This window comes from Drosophila teissieri, chromosome X, assembly GCF_016746235.2.
Source record: "Drosophila teissieri strain GT53w chromosome X, Prin_Dtei_1.1, whole genome shotgun sequence".
In the NCBI taxonomy this organism is placed as follows: Eukaryota; Metazoa; Arthropoda; class Insecta; order Diptera; family Drosophilidae; genus Drosophila; species Drosophila teissieri.
Window position 1 is genome coordinate 13,280,000 of NC_053034.1, and position 22,656 is coordinate 13,302,655.

A 22,656-nucleotide genomic window follows, 5' to 3' on the forward strand; every position below is an offset into this window, starting at 1 on the left:
CCCTGATCCACCTCCGCTTCCGCCGCCTCCAAACTTGAAGAACGAACTCCTTCGTCAGTGCTTGCGATGCGCCTGCGGCGAAGCGCTGGCAATGGAGCCCGATGCCGAACCGGAGCCGGAACTGGAGCCGGATATCGAACCGGAGCCGGATCCGTAACCGGGCTCAGCCTCCGGCATTGACTGCAGCACAGCGGCTACGCTGCCGTGGCTAGCGCGCTGCTGCGACTGTGAATGCCCGTGATGATTGGAGGCGGACGACGATGACATCGATGCCGATGCCGATGAGGATGTGGATGATGATAAAGTGGATGCCCTGGTCAGTCCACTGTGCCGCTTGGGTATCACGAAGGGCGGCGGCGGCTGTGGCGTATACTGTGGCGGTGTGGAGTTAGCCGATGCCTGGCGGACAAAGGATCGGGCCGCCGGCACCGATCCGCTCCGTGAATTGGCGCCCGTGCGCGGCGGTATGGCCGGCGGTGGTCCGGGTGGAGCGGACTGGGGTGTCCGTAGCTTTGGCGGCGGCGATGAGATTGAGGCCAGGCTCTCCGTGGAAGGTTGCGATGGTACGCGCGGCGGCAATTGCGGCAGCTTGCCGGGATTGGATGTGGGTGGAGCGGGAGTGGGGGGAACGGGCACCGTGATCGGAACCGGACCAGATGCGGTTGCCACCTGGGCGGGCATCCTGGCCTGCGGCTGCACCGTGGACATGGTGATGGTGGGCTTTTGCATGGGCACCGTGTGACGTATGGAGATGCTGCCGGCTTGCGATTTGCCACTCATCCGGCTGGGATTGGCTTGTCCGACTGGAGCAGTTGTCGTGGGCACTGCAGATGCTACTGTTGTTGTTGCTGCCTGATGTTGCTGCGTCGTCGGTTGATGTGTCTGGTGCGGCTGCGGCTGCTGCTGCTGTTGCTGCTGGTGCTTTTGCTTCTGCTGGGCATGAATGTCCTGGATTTGCGGCGTGATGACCACCGGATTCTTCTTCTGATCCTGACCGGCGGCCACGTAGGAGAATACGCACAGCACCGAGTAGCAAATCTGATCGGACTACGGAGCGTATACGTAATTTGTAAGTGCTGCTTTAATGGCCACTTTCTTGTTTTTTTCAGTATGAACAGTGTGTTTCGTTCTTTAAGTGAAGTGGATGGGTGGTTTTTCTTTGGGTGAGTGGTGCTTGCACATCACAACAAGGCAAAAAGGCATAATTAAAAGCATGCGACTCGCAAAATTGGAAGTAGAGACAACTAACAAAATTAAGTGAAAGAAAGAAACAAAGTGAATATATTTGGAAAACATTATTTAAGAAAAAAAAATCACAATAAGCCAAACCAAAATATTATTTTTGTTGTTTATGCTCTGATTTTTGTTGTGGTGTTTCTCTTTCAGGTGTTACAGGAAGTACATACATACAAAGGAGTTACATAAAAAGGATTTTTGATTTTATTTACATAGATTTCACAGATTAGGCACATTATTTAATCGCTCGCCAGCGGTGGTTCCTTCGCTTCCAGTGTATCCACAGGCTGTATCGATGTATCCGATTCCATCGTTCCGGCTATGCTTTTGTTGGTGACTGTACCTCGCTCGTTATTCAGATGACAGATGTAGGCAAACTGCACGGAGGTCACGCGATGAAAGCTCAAGACAATTTCCGACGCCTTTGGTTTTAATTACACATTTGGGTGTTTCGATTTCAGTTTCAAGTTCAATTGGTGAAGGTTATTTGTCGGTGTGTGGTCGTTTTATATTTGGGTTTGATGATATATGAGTGGTGTTATTGGTGTTATGTGTGTTGTTGTTGCAGGCATTGTTTGTTGTTGAGTAGTTGAGTTGTCGTTGACATAGAAATATATTCACAAAAAACGAATGCAAAGAACGAAAAGGGAAACGAAAACGGAAACGGAAAGAAAAGAAAAGTTGAAATCAAAGAGATTATCTCAATATCGTATATACAAACTGTCGGTGCAATTGCATGTGCCATATCATACAGTGGTAAACAAATTCTGAAATCTCCATATATGTTGCTTGATATTTCGATATATATTGAGATGGGCTTTGGGTTCACATTTGATTTGTACAGAAATTTGCATAACTCGGCAGGCTTAAGCAAGTTTATGTACAGGTTATTCGAATATTGATAGTTCCGAAACGGAACGGGATGCAACTCGGAACAAGTGGAATACAGTGCATGATGGCTGTGTTGGCGAATAGTGGTTGAATTGTAGTTTAGGCACTTAGCCACTTACCATGCTCGACTGGTACTTCCGTTGAATGAGATTGCGCGTCTTGGGATCTGAAAAAAGAACAGAAAATACAATGGTATTACTTAGGTTTGGAAACAAGCACAGGGGGCACTACTTATACAGTACTTACTGTACTCCTCCAGTACAAAAATGCCACCCTTCTGAGTGAAGCACTTGCGGATGTGGTCTAATCGCACGAAGAACTGAAATACGGGCAGAGAATGGAATCAGTTAAGCTTCAATGCCTGACGACTGTCATTCTTTCTTCGACTTCAAGGCTCCGTTACAAAACGGAACACAAGAATGGAACATAACGGAAAGGGGGAAACGAATCGAAACGAAACGAAATCAAGCAAAACGGAACGCAACTTAAAGTAACGTTAACGGAATGCAAATTATAAGGTGGTTCAAACCAAAAAGCTTTCACACAAACGCTGTTCAACAGAGGAAGAGACTGGGTGATAGGCAGAGTGGGAGTTAGAGAGAGAGAGAGAGATAGTTGGAGAGCGTTGGAACAGAGATAGCATTTACGCGTGGGCAGTAAAATGTAATAAATTATAACAATTGGGAGGTTTTTGTCGGATTCCTTAAATAGTTCTCATATTTTGGTTTTTTACTTTTTCATAAAGGTGTATCGTCAAAAGTACAGTTACCAACCCAACGAAACGAAACGGTATTGGAACACAAGCAAGCAGGCAGGCAGGCAGGCAAACAAAAGCTAAATGCTACGCAAGCGCATTGGTCAATCCTATCGATCTTATAGACGCAGGCAGCAAGACAAGTACACCAAGTACAGTTAACGACATTCATTTATGTACACGGCACGCATCAAGTGCTTTTGGCGATAATCAGTGCTCAGGACTAAAAACGAAACAAACCCAAACGCAAAAATTAAATCAAATGGAATGGCAAAACGTAAGACTTAAAGAAATTCAACGAAGGGACTCAGACCGATTGAGTTAGAGACAGAAAGAGAATGCAGCAAAATCAAACGAAAGTTTGGTAATTAGTTTGTTTTACTTCCATATTTAAAGAAATTGTAATTTTTTTAAGTTTTTTTTTTTTGTTCTTTTTTGGTAAAGGACGTTTCCAATTAGCACTTGTGAGATGGTCGTCTACTAGGTAGTTGGAATTTTGGATATGGAGAGGCATTGGTTCTATTCATAATTATGGTATTTATTTAGGAGCGTTGTTCACCTGAGCAACCCCGATTCGCACTATTACAAACGCTAAATGAATAAATTAAGGTACAGTGTTGGGTGTCCGAGTGTATGCACTTCTCTAGAGAAGTTGTTATAATTAAAAAAAAACGTATTTAAACAAATATTTCGTTTATTAAGGGGTTATATCAAATGATTTTCTAAGGGGGAGCAACCCTTTTATTCCGTGAAAAGCAATAATTAGATTTAAGTAGAGACATTTGGTACAATCGATTCGTGGGTCGATGGATTTATAGAGATTTTGTAGTCTTAATAGGGTTAATGTTTGTCGGTTGGGAAATGGGTGATATGGGAGTAAGGGAGAATTACGTGTAACAGCATGCAGCATGTGGCGCTACCACTAAGAACCAGTGAATATAATCGTAATAGGATCAATATTGAGCATCCTACTCAATCGTATTACTCTATACTAATTTGTGTTTTTTTTTTGGCTCGATATCAAAGGTTAAAAGAAACAAAAGGTAAACAGAGGTAGAGACAGGCTGAAAATGATTAAATTAGAAAGAGATAGATTGCGAGAGAATGGGAAAAGTAGGGCAGGAAAGCCAGACTTCTAGCAATAGCTTACAGATATTGAAAAGAAAATGCCAGCAGTTGTGGATTTTAGCTTACGACTATATTAATGGGGTTTCTAAGTGGGTATTTTTCCTCTAAATGTACGGTATCATTAACTTTTTGTCTCATTTTATTTAATACTTTCCTTTAGTTTCTTAATTAATAAACTACAACTACGATTGGTGTTTAATTCTTTGCTAAACAAGTAACTCTACACAAGCAAACTCAAAATCAACACTAAGTAATCTTTATTGGTCTATTGTTGGTAACTCGGTTTTGGTTGTCTGGCACACTCTATAAGGGAAGTAGAAGGAAACGTAAAAGCAAAATGAGGCTGGACACAGGGTTTGTAATTCATTTGTAGTGATCTGTATACTGTATTATTTAAAAACTTAGGTTTACTGCAACGATAAGAGAGTATTTCTATTTGTGTGACCACTAAACAAACCCTGCATCATTTTCAAACGTTTTTCTAAGTGCTTAGGGGGCTGCTTTCCCTCCAAGTGAAAGGTCATCTAACTTGGGCCGCAACCAACGAAACATAATGGTACGGAACTAAGCGTAACAGAACGGAAAATAACGAAACGAAATTGAATGGATTTATTCAGCCACGTGTATATTCAAGTCTGAGCTGGTGACATATTTCATTTGTGTGTGTGTGTTATATAACTAAAATCGTGATCATGTCTAGTTAAATGGAAAAGATATCGGACAGACTAGGACATATGCAAGTGGAGTGAATCGTGTTAGACTGTGGTGAGTTCTGGTGCAGTCCTTGCAAGGACTTTAAAGTGATTGCACTTGAACAGTGCAGTGTGCCAAGCATGCTTAAGTTCAAAGTCTGGAGGTTTTCCTTTGAGCACAGTGTGACCATTACTTTGAGGTCTTGTGTTATCTTTTGTGTGTGCTGTCTAACATAAAAAATAAACGTAAATCGCTGGTGGCTTGGTAAATGAAAATCGATAACGTGTAGACAACTGGGGGGCGCAAATGATAAACGGGTAAATCCAACGTTAATCAATAACAGTAATCAACAATTGATAATCGGCAATCGGTAATCGGCATTAAGGTATACAAAGTGTACGGCTCAGTTTCAATTCAATTCAATTCAATCAAGTTCAATTCAACAAACAAACCAACTAACCAACCAACCAATCAATCAACCAACAGTTCAAAAACGAAAATCTCAGTTGGATTAGAGAGATATAGAGAATAAAACACAAACAATATGGGTAAATAATTTACATTATGGTATATATATCATTTGCGGCTTAAGGTTTAAATTCAATATCAACTACAAATTTTTTTGTTTTTTTTTTTTTTGTTTTTTTAACTGTTTAATGCCATATCAGATTATTTTGTATACTTTTTTGGTTTTTACCTTTATTGGGTGAGTGAAAGTGAAGGATAAAATCAAGTGTTATGAACGCAAAAGAGTCCAAGTTAAAACTAAAGGCCAACGCAAACTAAAATATATATTTTCTATTTTTCTTTGATTTCTTATAAAAGGACATTTTGGTTCAGTGAGTGGGGTTGAGGTGGGGAAAAAGAGGATGGGTTCAAGGATTCGGTGGTGGGTGGTGGACAGCAGGGTATTTAAAGAACAATAGTTGCTTATAAATTTAAGTTCAAATATAACAAGAAATTGGTTCATTGCAATACCTCGAAATCCTTTATCGTTTTTTCAGACATTTTCAGATCGTTTTATCATAGATTTTTGATTATATTTCGATTTTTGATTTTTGATTTGGTTTTTGGGTTTTGTTTTTGTTATCGTTTGAAAAGTAGACCAATCATTGGAATAATACAATTCAATTCGGTTCGGTTCGTTTCGGTTTGGTTTCGGATCGGATCGTTACGTTCCGAATACGGAACGTGAGTTTTGGTTGGTCCACAAAGGAGGGAGAGCGAGCAACGGTGCAGCGTTCCGCGTTCGACAGAGAATATCAAACAAACAACAAAGAAAATTATAAAAAGGAAAGTTGAGAAAACTGTTTTTTAAACTGTTCATTCAAATATTTTTGTTTCATTTTATTTTCTGTTCAAAGATTTCTAAATTGCTGGCGAATTTTGTATTATTTTTGTATATTTTGATTTTTTTTGTAGATAGACTAAATAGAAACGATATGAAATGTGGTTGTTGTTGCTGTTGTTGTTATGTTAGAGTCGGTTGCTTAAAGACGGTGGGACATTTTCTGGGAATTTCTTAATTTCGGTTTTGGTTTTGGTATCGGTATTGTTTATCGGCTTTACAACGGTAACAGTGGAGATATCATGGGGTTAGGACTTGTCTACTATAGCTTAAATTAATTTTTCTGTTTGTACTTGTTGTTTTTGATTATCATACTTAAGGAACAATTTGGCAAGAAATCACTACCATAAGAAAAACTGAATGTAAGAACGCAATCGAATTAAAATGGAACGAAGTGGAACAATGGAATCGAAAATGGCGTAAGGCAGAAAATTCTGAGCTCACGTAAAAACTTCTTATATATCGCATATATAACACGGAAAAGATAAAGATTCAGATTTAGAAGAAAGACAGACAGAGACAGATATATATATATATATATAAATATATTTATATATAAAGAGAAAGTTATTTATATATGTATATACGCAGATATGTTAATAGAGATAGCAAAAATAGAGACAGGAAACCAGAAACTCAAATGAAAACCAACCAAATCGAACTCAAAACGGAAAACAACAAAGCACTTTAGAGGATTTTGAACAAGGACCATCTCAAAAGTTACCAGCTTAGAATATTGATGTTTCTTGCTTAATAATTTTCTTTTGATGCATTGCTTTTTCTATGTCATATATATGAATATATATAGATTCATTATTTTTGTTTTCAATAGCGAGCTCCGAAAGGTTTATTAAAAACTTAGGAAAATAAAATTACAAAATTAACATTATACCTTAGTTTTAACCCAGAACCAATTAGACCACTGTGCTGCGCTTAATATCTCCCGTATCAAAGAATGAAGGGTATTCTATTTATTTATATACAGAAAACAAACCACTTTGCCAAAGTAATGGAAAAAAGGGCATACAAAATTGAATGGACTCGAACAACGTTCGAGGGACCTAGTCGAAATGGTCGAGGTACAGGTGTATTTTGTAACCTAGTTTAAATGTTACTTAATATTTGCTGGTAGTTTTAGATTTTCATAGGGTAAATCGATTTTTATGTGGATATGAGGAACACTTTTGTCGTGGGTGCTTCGAGGGTACATACATACAAATATCGATTTTGTTTTCTATGAAGTACAGTACTCTTAGGAACGATACTAATGGGTAATCGTAAATCGGTAATTTGTTATCTGAGTAATCGATAATAAAGACAATCAAAATGAGAATAAGATGACAATATCAACATATCAAACGGTGAGTATAAGTAACCAAACGTAAGGATCGTTAGAATGACAATCGTAATCGAAAAGAATGAAAAGGAGAATTGGGATTTCTTATTTTTCTTTTGCTATTGGTTTTGATGGCGTTATCATTGAATCGGTTAGATAATAAATAAAATAGAGAGTATAATGAATACAGCATTCAGTACATTCACTAGCACAATATATGGGTATGATATAGATGGATTTTTCTGCATATATATATTTATTTGTTCATATATACTTTCACTTGATCGATTAGAAATTGGATAAGATAAAAGATTCGATTGATTTTTAAATTTTTTTTGTGGATTATATAATGACTTAGGATTAATATAAGTAGATATATAAGAAGGCGAGTCAAAATAAAATGCCAAAACCAAAGCCAATGAACAAAAGAGAAAGAGTTAGAGCGAGACAGATAGATAAAGAGAGAGATCGGTAAAATATAATACGTAAGTGGGTTTAGCTTGGGTAGTTGGATAGGTGGAGACGGGGTTCCGGTTATGGCTAACAAATGAAAAGACCCGAAAAGAATCGGTTCAGGCGTCGATGAAGTCCGATATCCCGACCTTCATGGCCAGGAATATTGAATTTAACATATATTCTCACATTCAGTTTCGGTTATAGACACCATAGCATGTTCTTAATTAATATTATTAAAGCAGACTGGGCGGACCTACACAAGTCTCCTATAATCTGTTTCAGTTGATCATTCAAATTACTATTACATATGTATGTAGTTTAGACATATCGGAAAGGGACGAACTGAAAACGAAACATATTTGATATATATATTTATACATATAGATGTATGTATATTGAGAGGGCCCTTGATCTTGATGCAGTCGATACACACACACAAGAAGAAAATTATTGGTAATTGATCGAAATTATATGTTGTAAAGAAAAAAAACCCAAAGAAAGCCAGACTGAAATGAAAACTGAACCAAACGAAAAGAAACGAAACGGAACGGAACGACTGAAAACGAAACACTGAAACGAAGGCAGTGGGAGTATGTATCGATATCTGGACAGATAGACGCGAATTTGTACGAGTATAGTCCTAGTTTAAGTCTGGATTATTTGGGTGACCCAGGTCAATACCATATGTAGCGTTATATTGGATAATCCAATTGAGGCGTATACGAGTATATCTTTTTTCTTTATTCTGTATGTAAATCCCGTCATTTTTTGGGGTCTGGTGTTTCATTGGTATGTTGACCCAGATCAACACCATTCAGGTGACACCCTTTTTTGCTTTTCAATTCGCTGTTTGGTGAAAAATATCAAGGTCCTCTCATTTATGCTTCGGATTAAGGAAGTTTATCATAAGCTTACAGTGTATCTGTACTCAATTAGATATGGATCTGGTTTGGGGGATTCGTTTTGGGATATATATGCGTTGCTTGATGAGGAGTGGTGTACAAAAAAAAAGAACGAATACTAGTAGTTTGAGGCATTCGGAGATGAAGCTGGTTGGCTGTGTATAAGTTTTGGATGTGTTACAATGTCTTGTGTATGCCAAGTGTTGGTGGGGAATTCGATGTATAGCAAATCAATATATCTCAGGCACTCACCTTGCTGTTGGAGAACAACAAACCGACACCCTCGAGGCACACCTGCAGCAGGCCGCCCTCGCCCGTGTTCATGTCCTGAACGGGAAACTCGCCGCCCAGCTCGGGCACATTGGTGGGTGTGCCACCCCGTTCCATGGCCTCCTTGATGCAATTGTACAGCTCCTTGCACTGCACGGAAAAAGCGTAATCATTGTTAGGATGGGTTACAACTTTGCCTTGCCAAACAAACAAAATAACACCCACCTTTCGTGTGTAGTATTTGTGCAATTGCGTTTGACCGCCATTGCGGCGCCACAGGCAGAGCAGCTTGGTCTTGGGTGAATAGGTCATGTTGACCAGCCGCTCGTACCACCAGCGCTCCACAATGGTGCCATCCACTGACCGCAGTACCAGACCATCGTCCCGCACCTCCATGAATCGCAGTGGTCCATTTACATCCGTACCCTGGTGAACGGTGAAGCTCTGGCGGTGCAGCAATCGCGAGCCCAGTGGCTTTAGATCAATGTCATTGCCGTTCTGCAAAGAAAGTGTATTTTGTAAAAGATATATACATATGATGGCTTCTTAACCCTACAACCTACCAGATTATTTATCTGATCGACCACATTGTGCACCTCTTGGGAGTACACTAAGCCAATATGACTCTTTCCAAGAAGACGTCGGATCTTACGTCGGATCTCGTCCTTGGTAACATTCAGCATCACCAGGATGGCCGTCAGGTTGTAGAGCATTGTGGATAGCAAACGGTCCTCGTCGTGTTCCAGACGTTTGCGCTCCGATTCACTCAGTGATTTGTAGCGTTCCATCATTTCAATAGGACCCTGCAAATTAAGCGAAATGTTAAAACTATAGACGGGCAGCAATACCAATCAAACTCACCTGATCCATGCCGATCATATCACGCTCCTGACTAACAGCGTCGAGGAAGGCGTCCTCCCAGAATTGCATTTGGTTCCAGAGATTGAGGCGATCCTTGCCCAGCAGTCCCTCGAAGAGATAAACCCGCGGACTGTCCGGCGAGGGAGAAGATGAAGTGTTGATCAGGTGTCCTCCAGTGTAGCGAAATCCGGCACTAAGCGTCGACTTGCCAGACCACAGATTGCCAGAACTCTTTTTCGAATCCTTCGACGTGGTTGTCTGCAAAATGAATTTCGACTTAGATTGAGTCGCACGTTTTGATCTTTGGAGCTGATTTAGGACAATAGAGGATGGGGACTCTCAAGATTAAAGTGTCTACCCAAAGCTTATTACAGGAAATGGTAGACAACTCAATTACTTGGTAAGGTTGTTAAGGAGGTTTTGTAATGATTTCCCGAATGAAGATTTTAATGGCACTCAGATTTCTCTTTCGGTTTAAGGAGGTTTCTGTTTTTGTGCCAACTTCAGAATATTTCATTTTTCTTCAAATTGAGTAACTTGCCGTATTTGTGAACCGCTGGGGTACTTACATTTTCGTACTCGGTGTCTGAAACCGTGGATCGGCAGCTGGAGGGCAGGCGGACGCCCAAGCTGACAACGGAAAGCGCCCCCGTGGAGCCAGCAGCCTACGGATTACACACACTGAGTGTTAGAGTACTCTACAATCGGGTATATCGGTTGCAAACGGTAACGATACGGGATGTAGGCGGAACGGGTGGCGGTTGCGAATATATTATATATAGATACGGTTGAGAGGTTACGGTGGGAGGATCGAAGGATCGGAGGATCGGCAGACTACATCGATTGACACTCGCTATGCGACATACATACATGTAGTATATGTTACATACTGGTGGATACTGATATATATGCTAATTGGTACTGATTTAGCTATTTACTGAAATGCTGATAGGCGAATCTACATACGATACGATATATATTATATATACACACTGTGCGAAATACAGGATTGGTTTGGCAAGCTGAGAACAATTGGCATGGATGGAATGGACGGCTCTAAATGACTGAGTGGGGTATTCAAATCTCGAGGAACTATACTAGTAGCGAGCAACACAACTTACATCTGAATCAAAGGAGGTGAGCATGTTTTTCAAGGCACTTCTCTTCTGCGACAGCATGTCCTTGAACATCTCCGTGGTGGACTGGCCATCCTGGCTGTCCGCCGACGACAATCGCCGGTTGATCGGTGCACCCGAATGCGAACCACCTGGTCCACCCGGTCCACCGTGTGCCAATTGAGTGGAGCTCTTTCGTGATTCCTGAGGCGATGCCCACTCACTGCCCAAGGCCGAGTGGGAACCATTTGGCGAGCTGGGCGATCGCAGGTTCTCCCTACTGCCCATCGGACTGGCGGCGTGGCTGGAGAGCAGGCTGGAGGACATATCACTGCCCTCGGTGATCTCCTTGCTCCAATAATGCGTATGGGCCACCTCCATCAACTGGAACACAGACGCCATGCCGCCCAGTCCGAAATTCGCAAAAGTCACGTCCAATCCGCCGGCTATGGCCTGGATGCACTTCAGCATACCCTTCCACACGGGCTTCGTCACGCACTGCAGGGAGAAACGAGGGCGTTACTTTGGCACTTCAATCTTGCACATTTTGGAAACTTACCACATCGTCAATATGATCATCTGGGGCAATCTTCTTGTCCAGCGTCTTATTGAGCTTGCTGAGCACGAGTGTGCGATAGGACTCGTCCTCCATTAGCTTCTTAAACCGATTGAGCTTCAGCCAACCGACTCCCTCTCCGGCGAGCACCTGGTTGGTCACATCCTTGAGGAATGTCTGGTTCTCGGCATTACTATGCGAACGCTCCTGGTTCTGCTGGCGGGTCAGCTCCTCTTGTGTTTGCCTGGGACCCGAATGCTTAATCAACGGCGTCCGCTCCACGAGTCCCTTGCGTCCAGGGAAGGGATCGAAATTAATGCCCGACTTGGCTTTGCCAGAGGAAACATTAGCTTGCTTTTGTTGGACAGGAACCGGCTTTTGTTGGTTCTCTGCAAGTAGAGAAGAGAGAGATTTTTGATCAGAAATGTTTCTTTAGAGTATCATTGAATGTGACTTACTTTTACCAAACATGCCGGAGAACATGGTGGATGTGGATGAGGCTAGCCCATTGAAATCCGTGCCAATGGCGGAGAAGAAGTTGTTGCCACCACCCTGTCCGCCAGATTGCTGCACCTGCTTGTGGGTGGCCAGCTGGGATCCGGGTGACTTTGGCGGTGGTCCAGCTCCGCCCGCCGAATGCTCCTCGATCTTAATGATGCCCTTTTTGGTGGCCGCCTCCTTGGCCGTTTTGGTGAGATCGCCCAGCGTCGATTTGCCCACATATGTGAGATCCTCGAGGGTATTCTTGCTCACCCCAGCCGCCTGCTTGGACACTTCCAGGGCCTGCTTCGAAGCCTCTCCAGCCGCCTTCTTGGCGTGCAGCGTAAACTATGGATCCGAAATCGAGAACGTATTAGTAATCAAGACCCAAATGGAGTGGTATTCCAAGTCTACACAATCGCCTAAGTGGTGCTAACAATCAAAGCTTGAGTCCCTCAACCCCAAGTGATACCGGATTGAGGTCTAGTTTGAAGCAATCTACAATGGCACTACGAGTCCCAGGAGGGAGTCAAAGAACTGCGGAAAGGTGCGGTGAGGATGTGGGTGTTAGGATGCTTAAAGGAAGGACTTTTGGATATGAGGTGTGGGTGCATTTGAATGGGAGAGAAAGTGTGGGTTAAAACTTAAGGGCAATCGTAATAAAGTATTCTATGTAATTTCAATATGTTCTTGGATGAATAGCATTAAAATAGAGTCCAGAGGACCATGAGGTTGTAAGCCAGACTCACGTTGTTCAATTAATGACATTGTGTATGTGGTGTGCAGTGTGATGAATAGAAAAATGGTATATGATTATGGCAATGTTTATGATAGCGCTGTTGGATCGTTTCTGGATGGGATGGGAGAGTGCGTCGGGAGTACCAACCTTTTCGAAGGTATGACGCATTTTGTCGTCAAGATCTTCGTCCAGCGCATGCTACAGTACGGTACATTTATGTCAGGTTCAATCAACCAACGCAAATAATCCATTAAATTAATAATAAATAAAGAAGAAAAAGTTGAAATTATAACCACGTTGACGGACGGAAAGAAAGGCAAGAAAATCAGATCAACGATCATAGTACAACAGCACATCTAGTTAAAAGTCCAGCCCATTAGGAGAACCTCGATGTCACTCACCTTATCCACGTGGGCCAGCAGACCCTCCTGGCTGCTCTGACGCGTTGTTTCGCGCACCAGCTCCTTGGCATGGGAGGCAAAGTTCTCGAACAGGGAGCTCTGGGAACTCTGGCGTCCAGGACTGCTGGAGCTGGAGCCGGAACTACCAGTTCGGGCCAGGATATTGCTTACGCCAGGCTGCTTCACCGGTGGCGTTAGTGGTGGCTATAAGTGGGGTAATATTATTGAGAAATAAGATAAAGAGTAAATAAACGTAGACTTACCGGAATCTTCTTTTCAGGTCGCGAATCAGAGTCGCTGGGATGTCTGTGTAGCTTCGAACTGGCGGCTATGGGCTTTCCGGTGGATCCCGTATCGGATTCCTGTTCAATGCTCGCCATCTTAATGGTGGCCTCCAGTCGCATGGCCAACGGAGTGGCCAACTCGAAACTGGGTGCAGCCGCTCCACCGCCAACTGCTGTCGATCCCAGAGTTTGTCCGCCCTTCGGCTGGAAATCAAACTCCGAGTCGCGATTGAAGCTGGGCGAACTCAGATCCGAGCGACTGGAGGATGAGGATACAGGGCTATCGGCACGCTCCTCATCCTCCTCCTCTTTGCTGGCCACCGCATCGGCAATGCCTTCCGGATACTGCAGCTTGCTTGGTGGATGATACACCAAGGCCGGGTCCAAATTCGAGGACAAAGTCTGAGGAACAACATGTGGCCGATTGTATGACCCAAAGACATCATGCAGGCTGGGCGAAAGATCGGAGGAGGCCATTTCCGACACGAAATCACTGAGTGAGCTGTACGATGAGCTACTACTATCCGCTCCCTCGGAATCCGAACCACTCTCGTCCGTCGGCTGGCACTCAAGTTGTTTTAGCGATCTCAGGGCTCCATTCAGTGAGCTGCCATCATCCCACACAGAGAAACGGATGGGGGTCAAAGCGTGGGCGAACCACTTGGGCTTATCGCCCACCTGCATGGGATCCATAACGCCAGTCTGCACACGAAGAAACGCCACATTGGTGGGCGTTAGTGACCATTCGGCCAGGAACTCCACGGCCTGCGTCCTGGCAAATAGATTCAGAAACTGCGAGGCTCTTGGTCGGGAGCGTAGGAAACTATTGATCTGGAATGCCACCACTGGACGTGGATACAGTCGCAAGGTGCGCGTGTGCTCGGCGAAATTGGCCAATGTGTTTTGAGCATTGAAAAATCGCACCATCGCCACCCGCGTGGCCACGTCCACGGAATCCACATCCGTTCCGTAAACGAATGGATTGAGGGCTGGTGAGTTCATTGGACTCGGTTGACGGGAACTGATCGTTCCTTGGGCGGACATCGAGTTCCGTTGACTGGCCTGCGCCGAGTGCGGCGGCGTCTGGAGCGGAAGTCTCACTTGGGAAACCCTGTAAGATAAGATATAGATGTCTTAAGACTCTACGTCTCTACTGATCATATCCACTTACCCTAGCAATGGTGGTTCCTGAAGACTATCCCGCACCGATGGCAATAGTTGTTGTGAGGACACCGCCGTATTGGTGGCCGTCATCGAGGTAAGTGCCTGTGGAACAATCCATTTGGAGTAATTAGCGCGGTGTCAATTTGCAGACTAGCCATCTAAATTAGGACTTCAACTTGTCTAACTATAAGATTTTTGGGGGTTTTTTGGAAAGCTTTTTGGGGGCATAAGGCCACTTCGGTTAGTAAAAGAGTTAGTTACTCGGGGTTGTTATAGAAGTTGATAAACGGAGGGGAAGTAGGAAAGATTGGCAGGGCATGCACACGAAACACGTAACACTAAGGACAGCGACTGATAGGTTGAGAATATGATTGGAGTTTCGGGTGGAAATTTTTAAATTTCCTGCACTTTGAAAGTTTTTCCTAGCTAATTGAAAACCCGACTTTGAGCTCCGATTTTGAAAGTTCAACATTAAGAGAAGGTCGTTACGTCTATGTAGAATGACTGTGCATGCGGTTAGTTCTATGTCAAGTACTTTTTCGTTACGATTATTCACATATAGTTAGTATAATAAATATGGATTATGTTTAGTATGTACAAACGGTTTCAACTCAAAAATATAACTATAAACCAAACGTAGTTAACATTTATGCGAACGATATTTACACCAAGTCCAGCTTCATCCATCAATAGCATAGCCTGCCCATGTTGTTGTTGGAGATATACGATTTGTTGTTGTTGTTGTTGTAGTAGTAGTAGTTGTTGTAGTTAAAGTTGTGATCGAGTATTATAAATTTCATATAACAGACAATGCATGAGTGTAAAAAGTATAGTATTAGAGTAGAGACAGAGATGGACACATCGATAGGCAGAAAGAGAGGCAGTGAGTACACAAAAAAAAACACAATGAAAGAAACAGAGAGAGATAGAGAATTGTACAAGTGTAAGAGGCGTTTTTGTCAATGAGATATAGAAATAAATTGAAATTATAATATCGCCGGGGTGCTCTCTTCATATATTATTTGCCGTACGACACACAATATGCCACAGAATGTGGTAAGATATATCATTTGAATTAAAACAATCACACCAAAGTTGAATGGAGCAATGATAACGATTATATGACAGCGATAACGTTAGCTACAATGAGTAACCGCCGTTTTTGCATGCATCTGCTCTGGGTAATTCCCTTGGGGTTGAATTCTCCCCAGAGGCAGATACATTTTCAGTTAACATCGGGTAAATAGACATGGAAAAGCGATATCCAGTTGTGTGCCGCGAATATTTATAACGTTTATAGAATGTAAGTCGCGGAAACCGCATGAAAGTGCCTAAAGTAGAAAAACATATTCTTTAAATTCTGGAAATTCACCTGTTTTTTAAATTTACACAATTACGTATTTAGAAAGTTTCAAACTTTACTTCTTCTATTACTACTGTTCGGGCGCCACTGGCTGAGTATCTTTACTGAAACTTCAAAGTATCAGAAGGTCTTGAATTTTGCTTCAGTCAAATCATTGACTTCCATTTCAATCACTAGCCCGATGTCGGTGCGTATATATTCATATTCATTCTCATCAGTTGTGATCAGTTAGAGTGATGTACAGTCCCCACATCGCCCTCTTATCGGCCGTGCAGGCCAACGACACGCGCCACAATGCCACGCTGCGTTTCCAGCGTCGTGCCACGGATAACGTCTACACGGATCCACGTCTGGAGCAACTGATTGTCTATCGGGCCTTGCTGCAGCACCTGCTGCAGCAGAAGACCCACTATGACCACGAGCGGGAGCTGGAACTCCAACGTCTCGAGCGCTTCCGCTGCGAGGGAGTCAACGAGCGGCGTCTGCAGATCCAGGAGCAAGTGCTCAAGAAGGCCCAGGGCATGCTGCCTGGCATCGTCTTCAAAATGCGCAACGAGATGGACAAACTAAAGCGCTTTCTGGACATCGACAAGGACCAGGAGCTGCGCCAACTGGACACCGCCCTCTACGACCACTGCGTCGCTCTGCTCAATAACTGTCAGTCTACACTGGAAAATCTACATTGAGCTGCCACGTTAAATTTCATCATTCTCATTTGTCAAATTAAATAGTGCAAGCAAGAAAAACCAAAATATTTAAGCCCTTATTTTCTGTTGGGTGAATTTCCAAAATTTTGAAAAATATGCCTTTCATTGCATCCATTAGGTTTCAGAAATTTGGTTATATACAGGGGTCTAAGGATAGGGCTCTTGGGCTTACCTGCTTGAGGTGGTTCTTCAGAATGGTGCCCTCGGGCTCAGGTAGCGGTGGTATTTCTTCGTAGCCACCAGTCGGTGGCGTCAGTTTGGTGGAGTCCAAGTCGACCACCCAAATGTCGTCCGGTAGACTAAGGGCAATATGTTACGATACAATTTCTTACAAGTTCTTTCTAACAAGTTCTTTAACCTACCGGAAGTTCTTTTTGTAGACCAGGAACGAGGCGGGCACCCCGATGACGAAGGGCGTGGGTGCCAAAAGTAGCTGCTCCGCACAACTGAGGCAGGTGGGCAGCAGCGGGATGACCGGGAACATGTACTCCAGCGGATACAGCATAGTGACGAATGCCATTACCGACATGGAGAGGGCGTTGTAGTCGCGCGACTGAAACAGCACCTTGTTCTCCTGCATAATCAGGGTCCATACCTTCAGGCAGGTCTCCACGCCCAGCAGCTCCAGTGGCAGATGGAGCGGGAAGTCCACCAGGGAGAAGCGAGTGTGGTCAGGCAGTGCAAATAGCAGTGGCTCATGCACCGTCGGCGACAGCACCTCAACCTGGAGAGAAAAGTGTTATGTCTTAGGCATATGCACTCTAAATATATGATCCTTGGAACTCACCTCGACTCTGGTGGATCCCGGCACAGGAACCGGCGTGGAGAGAAGTCGCAGGATCCAGGTTTCGATTTCGCGCACATCGTGCAGGACAATCGAGGGCGTAGCATCGCTGACATGGCCCGTCAGCACCGTCCACACATTGTCCCGGTTGATCTTCTGGGAGGCACCCACCCGCTTCGGCGACGAGGATTCGTTGCAGGCATCGATGAGCTTCTTCAGGATGAAGAGGCATTCGCGGAAGGTGGTGAAGAACGGATGGTGCGAGATGATGCACAGCGAGGTGAGCGACTGGTTGCGCAGCTTCGTCCTCTTTCGCGAGGCGCGTGGCGATGGCGAATGACTGCCACCGGACTCCGAGTCCGCCGAGGGAGCCATCAGACCCAGTTTGGGCACTGCCGGGCTCGCCGACGGGTGGTGCTGTGGCTGGTGGTGCGAGTGGTGTGAGTGCAGGCGCTGCTGGTCCGAATCCCGACGCGAGGTCAGTTCACGGTCCGAATCGCTAGGCGCTACGTTACTTCTGTAGTCGCTAGAAGAAGTTAAGAGGCCGTAACTATTATGGAAATGGTTTGAGATGCGTTAGACATGCTTTAGCAATGAAAAGTGTAGTTTTTTTTAATATACTCTTATCTCCACAACGCCCACAAACGTCTGGCACACAACACTTGCCTGCTAAATGCGGAATCCGAGCTGCGTTCCATGCTCTTGCGCCACGACTCCCGCCGAAAGGCCGAGGAGCGCCTTCCACCGCGCCCTCCGCCACCTGCTCCTCCTCCACTGGCGCCCCCATGGCCACCAGGTCCTCCATTACCCGGACGATCGCTGCCAGCTCCCGCCGTTCCCGCCGCCGAACTGGGTCGCTCGATGGGACGGTAGAAATTCACGCATATGCCATAGCGCGTCTTGCCCGAATCCTTGTCGGTCAGCGCGAATACAAAGGAGGTCATGTCCCGAATGGCGGAGCCAGTGCGTCGTGGGCCAACGCTGGTGCAGCCCTCCGGCTGGCAAAAGTACACCATGTCCAGGGGCAGCGGGAAGTCCGCATGGTCCGATGGGGGATAGCGACGCAGCAGGTCGGGCACCTGTGTAAGACAAAAATTAATAGAAGCCGAACACCTGGATTCCGCCAGAGGACGCCACAGATCCTAGTAGCCTACGTAATCAATGGCCGACTTACCTGCACTGGCGGGGCCTTGAGGCCCTGCAGTCCTTTTGGCATCGGAGGCGTCGTGTGTGCACCCACTATGGCCATGTAGTCCACCAGACGGGGACAGAGGGAGGCTTTCTGCTGGTCCGACATCCTGGATTGTGTTTGCTGTCATTGAGAGGCAAGGAGAAATGGGAAAACATGAGTTGCCATGGCAGTAAGGATGACGACGAAAGGATTATTTATCCAAGGACTGTTGCATGTAAAAGAGTTTCAAGGCTGATATCATTAGCAGTCAGGCGAAGCTTATTAAAAACTGAAATCCCTCTTCAGGGACACCTAACTAAGTAGTTGTCGTGCTAGCTATTATATTTTAGAGTGAGTAACTTAAAGTCTTAAACATATGTACATGACTTTCTAGTTTTCGCATCCTTTCAGTCAAATCAAATCAAATTAATCAAGGCATGACAACTCCTCTGGGATTTCCACACATTTCGGGTTAAAGTCAGTCAGTCAACCCAGTGGCCTTTTCTTTGTTGGCTCATGACCTTGCCGCTGGCAAACTAGGGATAAATAAGGTGGGATGCCAATGAAGACAAGCTGGGGAGGGCAAACAAAGCTAGGTCGAGTAAATTGAATGTCATAGCAGAAATACTTTAAAGTGCCCAATCACAAATTGCAAATCCCCATTGACGTCAGCGGGAGTGAGCTATTGCTATTGGGCTCTCTGGGCCCATAAGGTGGCAAGATGTACTGTGGGTGGTCCAAAGAATGCCAATTTAGCCCACTTGGCATGCGAATCCCTTTGCAATTCGCCACGTGGAATTCGCCCCAAGGACAAGGGAAAATGAAGAAAATGGCAGAAAATGGGAGAAAGGAACGCGATGCTATATTAAAATCGACAACCAACATCAGCGCATCCATCACAAATGAATATCATTGACAGGCATCGCGCACTCGGAATTAGTCAATTATTTCTTAATCGGATGGGCACCAAGTGAACGATGGCATTCTATAATGGAAGCCATCATTCACTGAGTGCACTTAATTTATACGGTTTCTGAATGTAGGTCTGCTATTTTTGTGTAAGACTCTTCAACTTTTCAAAGTCATGTAATATATAAGTACACAGACATTTTACATTAAACATAACTATGTACTTGAGAGAGTGGAACACTTTGTGCATTCTTTTGGGGGCGCGCAAAAGTTTTCCACCAAAGGACTGCCGCGTTCACTTGGTCAACCAGTTCATCAGTCCACCTCCCACCACATGTCAGGGCGAATCATGTCAAGGCTACAGCTGCAGCCCCAATCCCCCCTTTCTTACGCGTTTCGCGAACAAAAAAAAGAGTCCACTGAGTTAATGCCACTTTGCGGAGACCCCCACCATACCATACCATCCTCAGACCGCAGACTCCGCGAAATGACATCAGCCTGGACGTGACAGGCGTTACAATATTAATACCAATCCCTATTTCCCATTCCCGGACTCCTTTTCGACTGAGGTTAAAAATAGTCCAGAGTGGCGGGGATAACAGCGAAACTGTCATTAACCAAAAACTGTTCAACGTCGTGGACAGCGTGCGTATTATGAAATCATCCGCCATCGGAATCGGAGATGTGACGCGTGGCATGGTTTCAAGTGCTCCAAGAACTTCTGCCCGTCACTTGAGACTGAAAGTCGGTCGTAATAAGGAAGTGTCCTGCCTGAAAGGCGCCAAACCTATTTTCTGACTACAAGGTTTCTAATTGAAATGAAATACATTGAAAAGGTACTTAGCATGGTGGTGTGGTTTTTGAATATTTACTTAACGTCAACAATTACTAGAAATTGTTAAGAATTACTAGAACTTCCTTCAACGTGAATGGTTTTATTCTGTGTGTAGAGAAGAAATAAAACTGAGCCAGGAAATGCATACTTTTGTTGTTGGAAACTCACAATAGGAGTTTATAACAATCGCACTTTCTTTTAAGCCGGATAAAGCAAATAAAGTGTTTCTCGTCGTGCGTCTAGGCCCCAATTGCGCCTATGGTCGTGTAACGCGCCTCAGGGTAAGACACGCAACGGAATGCAATGGAATTCCTCGCTGACTTAAGCGCGTCAAGGAAAAGGAAGAGGTTCATGGAAGCTGAGCGGAGCTTGAGGAGAAAGCCCTCCTGTCACCACTCGAGCCACTTAGAGTGGGCGGCCTGTCTGTATGCCAGTCGAGTTGTGCTTTGCAATTTCCATTCAACACCCACATCTCCTACTTCGGCATTACTTTTTATAATTTTTTTTTTTTTTGCCCTGTTTCATTTGCATCTCCTACTCCAATGGTGTGAATGACTTGTTGTTGGCCCGCTTGTTTTTCTGTTTTGCACGTGCCACCGCTGGGGGCGGGGCACTGGACTTCGGATGGTGAATGGTGGATGGTGGTTCCTCCTGGCCATGGTATCATAAAATCAATAAAGGGCTCGGCAATTGCATTCCCTGACAACAAGCTGAAGCCACATCATCCATGTTTGTGTACATCTGCATGTACATGCATACATATATAGTATATACAATCAGACATCAAGGCCAGGCCACAAATGTTGATGCCCAATGGTCTTATCATTCGGGTATTAACATGCCCCAACCATAGTACGATAACGCTCAAAACAATAGCACTGCACATCTGTATACGTCTTTCCAAATTTATGTATTCTAATTTAAAAAGAAACTCCTCAAATTAGTCTTCTTATCATTTAGCTTTCTTCTAAAAATCATGCATGTATTGTTAAGAAATATTACTATTATTACTATTATATCATACAAGAATTTTTGTCGAAATGCGTCTTGGATATGTAGCCAAACTTAAACCTCATCTGCCATCTAGCGCTGCATTAGTCATGTCTATAATTGTTCTTAATTGGAAGTGTCGTGAAACAACCCCTACTATATTGTTTGTAGATAATGTAAGCTGAGTCAATTATGGGTACATGTTTTTTGGGGGGCTATTATCGTGACCGCATCTGTGGCTGTGGCTGTATATACAATACATGGTATGCAAAAACCCGGGAACAAGCAATATGCTAAGTAAAATGCCTTGGATGTCGGATGTCGGGTTTTTCGGCCCTGACAAAACTCCCGCATAAATTCCGAGTGCTCTGCGCTCAAAAGTATGCTACCGATTTTGGCCCCAAAATATATGCGCAGAACACAACACCGAGATGTGTATGTATGTGTGTATGCGGAATGTGGATAAAAGGGGGCGGACAAGGCTAAGCAGCAGCGACACACACATACACATACACACATACCAAGTAAATTTGTACGTTCTAGCGTACGCAACAAGGTCACTGGAAAAATCGTTAAGAACGAAAAAAATACACACTCGTTGGCGGAATGGAAACAACAATGATACAGTATATGGCTTGAATGTATGGTACATGCACGGTATAAATACTTTTGGGGCTCAATTTTCGGGAACTCCTTGTTCAAACACTCACCTTAGTTTGCTAGTTATTGTTTGTTTTTCTTCAGTTAATTATAGGTAGTTTCCCATCGGAAAGTTGCATTCTGCTGACATGGCTAAACACGCACAATATTCACCGGACCAACACACTATATCTATGTCTTTTCAATTGTACAAAACAGCAAAAAAAAATATATATGTGTATATATAGGCTTTTCTTTGCTCAGCTCTCGTGGTCAGTTGCAGACGAAGGACCTCTGCATAGCAGGTCGTTAGCTTCTGGTTTTCTGTAGCTGACTGCGCGATGGCCGTGGTGTGACTGAATTTTCTGGCTGTCGGGCCGAGCAACTTAACCACCAAAGGACGCCAAACCAATCCCATTCCCACCGCAATGCCCCTGCTCGGGCGCCAATGCAATGTGCGTGGTGGTGTTGAAATTCCTCTGCTCTGTTCGGGCTGGAAAAGTACCGTTGCGAATGACACGAGGCGATACGAAGGGCCGCGAAGTCGGGTGCCGAACAGCATTTCCATGCCGCACTTGTTGGATTCTCGTTTGATGGCCAACACTGCGCATGTCTCGCACATTAAAGTTGATGCCACTTTGGCG

General features: G+C 44.2%; 2 protein-coding genes across 4 annotated transcripts; one reads left to right on the forward strand and one right to left on the reverse strand.

Annotated features, from left to right (window-relative positions):
• Nucleotides 1-16: 16 nt before the first annotated feature.
• On the reverse strand, nucleotides 17-22,331 carry LOC122625170 (MAP kinase-activating death domain protein). Of its 3 annotated transcripts, XM_043805124.1 has the most exons (23): nucleotides 22,084-22,331; nucleotides 18,643-18,780; nucleotides 18,135-18,547; nucleotides 17,472-17,994; nucleotides 17,047-17,408; nucleotides 16,857-16,983; nucleotides 15,281-15,313; nucleotides 14,622-14,716; nucleotides 13,430-14,561; nucleotides 13,167-13,370; nucleotides 12,913-12,963; nucleotides 12,005-12,374; nucleotides 11,550-11,935; nucleotides 10,997-11,488; nucleotides 10,445-10,540; nucleotides 9,876-10,133; nucleotides 9,578-9,817; nucleotides 9,240-9,512; nucleotides 8,997-9,164; nucleotides 5,681-5,689; nucleotides 2,374-2,446; nucleotides 2,247-2,293; nucleotides 17-1,047 (listed from the first exon to the last, which is right to left on the reverse strand). In XM_043805124.1, exons 2-23 carry the CDS (start codon nucleotides 18,763-18,765, stop codon nucleotides 55-57), a joined length of 6,468 nt encoding a protein of 2,155 aa, XP_043661059.1. In that variant the 5' UTR covers nucleotides 18,766-18,780; nucleotides 22,084-22,331; the 3' UTR covers nucleotides 17-54. The 3 variants fall into 3 exon arrangements, with proteins under 3 accessions (XP_043661059.1, XP_043661057.1, XP_043661058.1); XM_043805122.1 differs by lacking the exons at nucleotides 5,681-5,689; nucleotides 18,135-18,547; nucleotides 18,643-18,780; nucleotides 22,084-22,331 and having other exon boundaries at nucleotides 17,472-17,965; XM_043805123.1 differs by lacking the exons at nucleotides 5,681-5,689; nucleotides 10,445-10,540; nucleotides 18,135-18,547; nucleotides 18,643-18,780; nucleotides 22,084-22,331 and having other exon boundaries at nucleotides 17,472-17,965.
• Nucleotides 16,127-16,729, forward strand: LOC122625172. The gene has a single exon (XM_043805127.1). It carries the CDS (start codon nucleotides 16,214-16,216, stop codon nucleotides 16,661-16,663), a length of 450 nt encoding a protein of 149 aa, XP_043661062.1. The 5' UTR covers nucleotides 16,127-16,213; the 3' UTR covers nucleotides 16,664-16,729.
• Nucleotides 22,332-22,656: the final 325 nt, after the last annotated feature.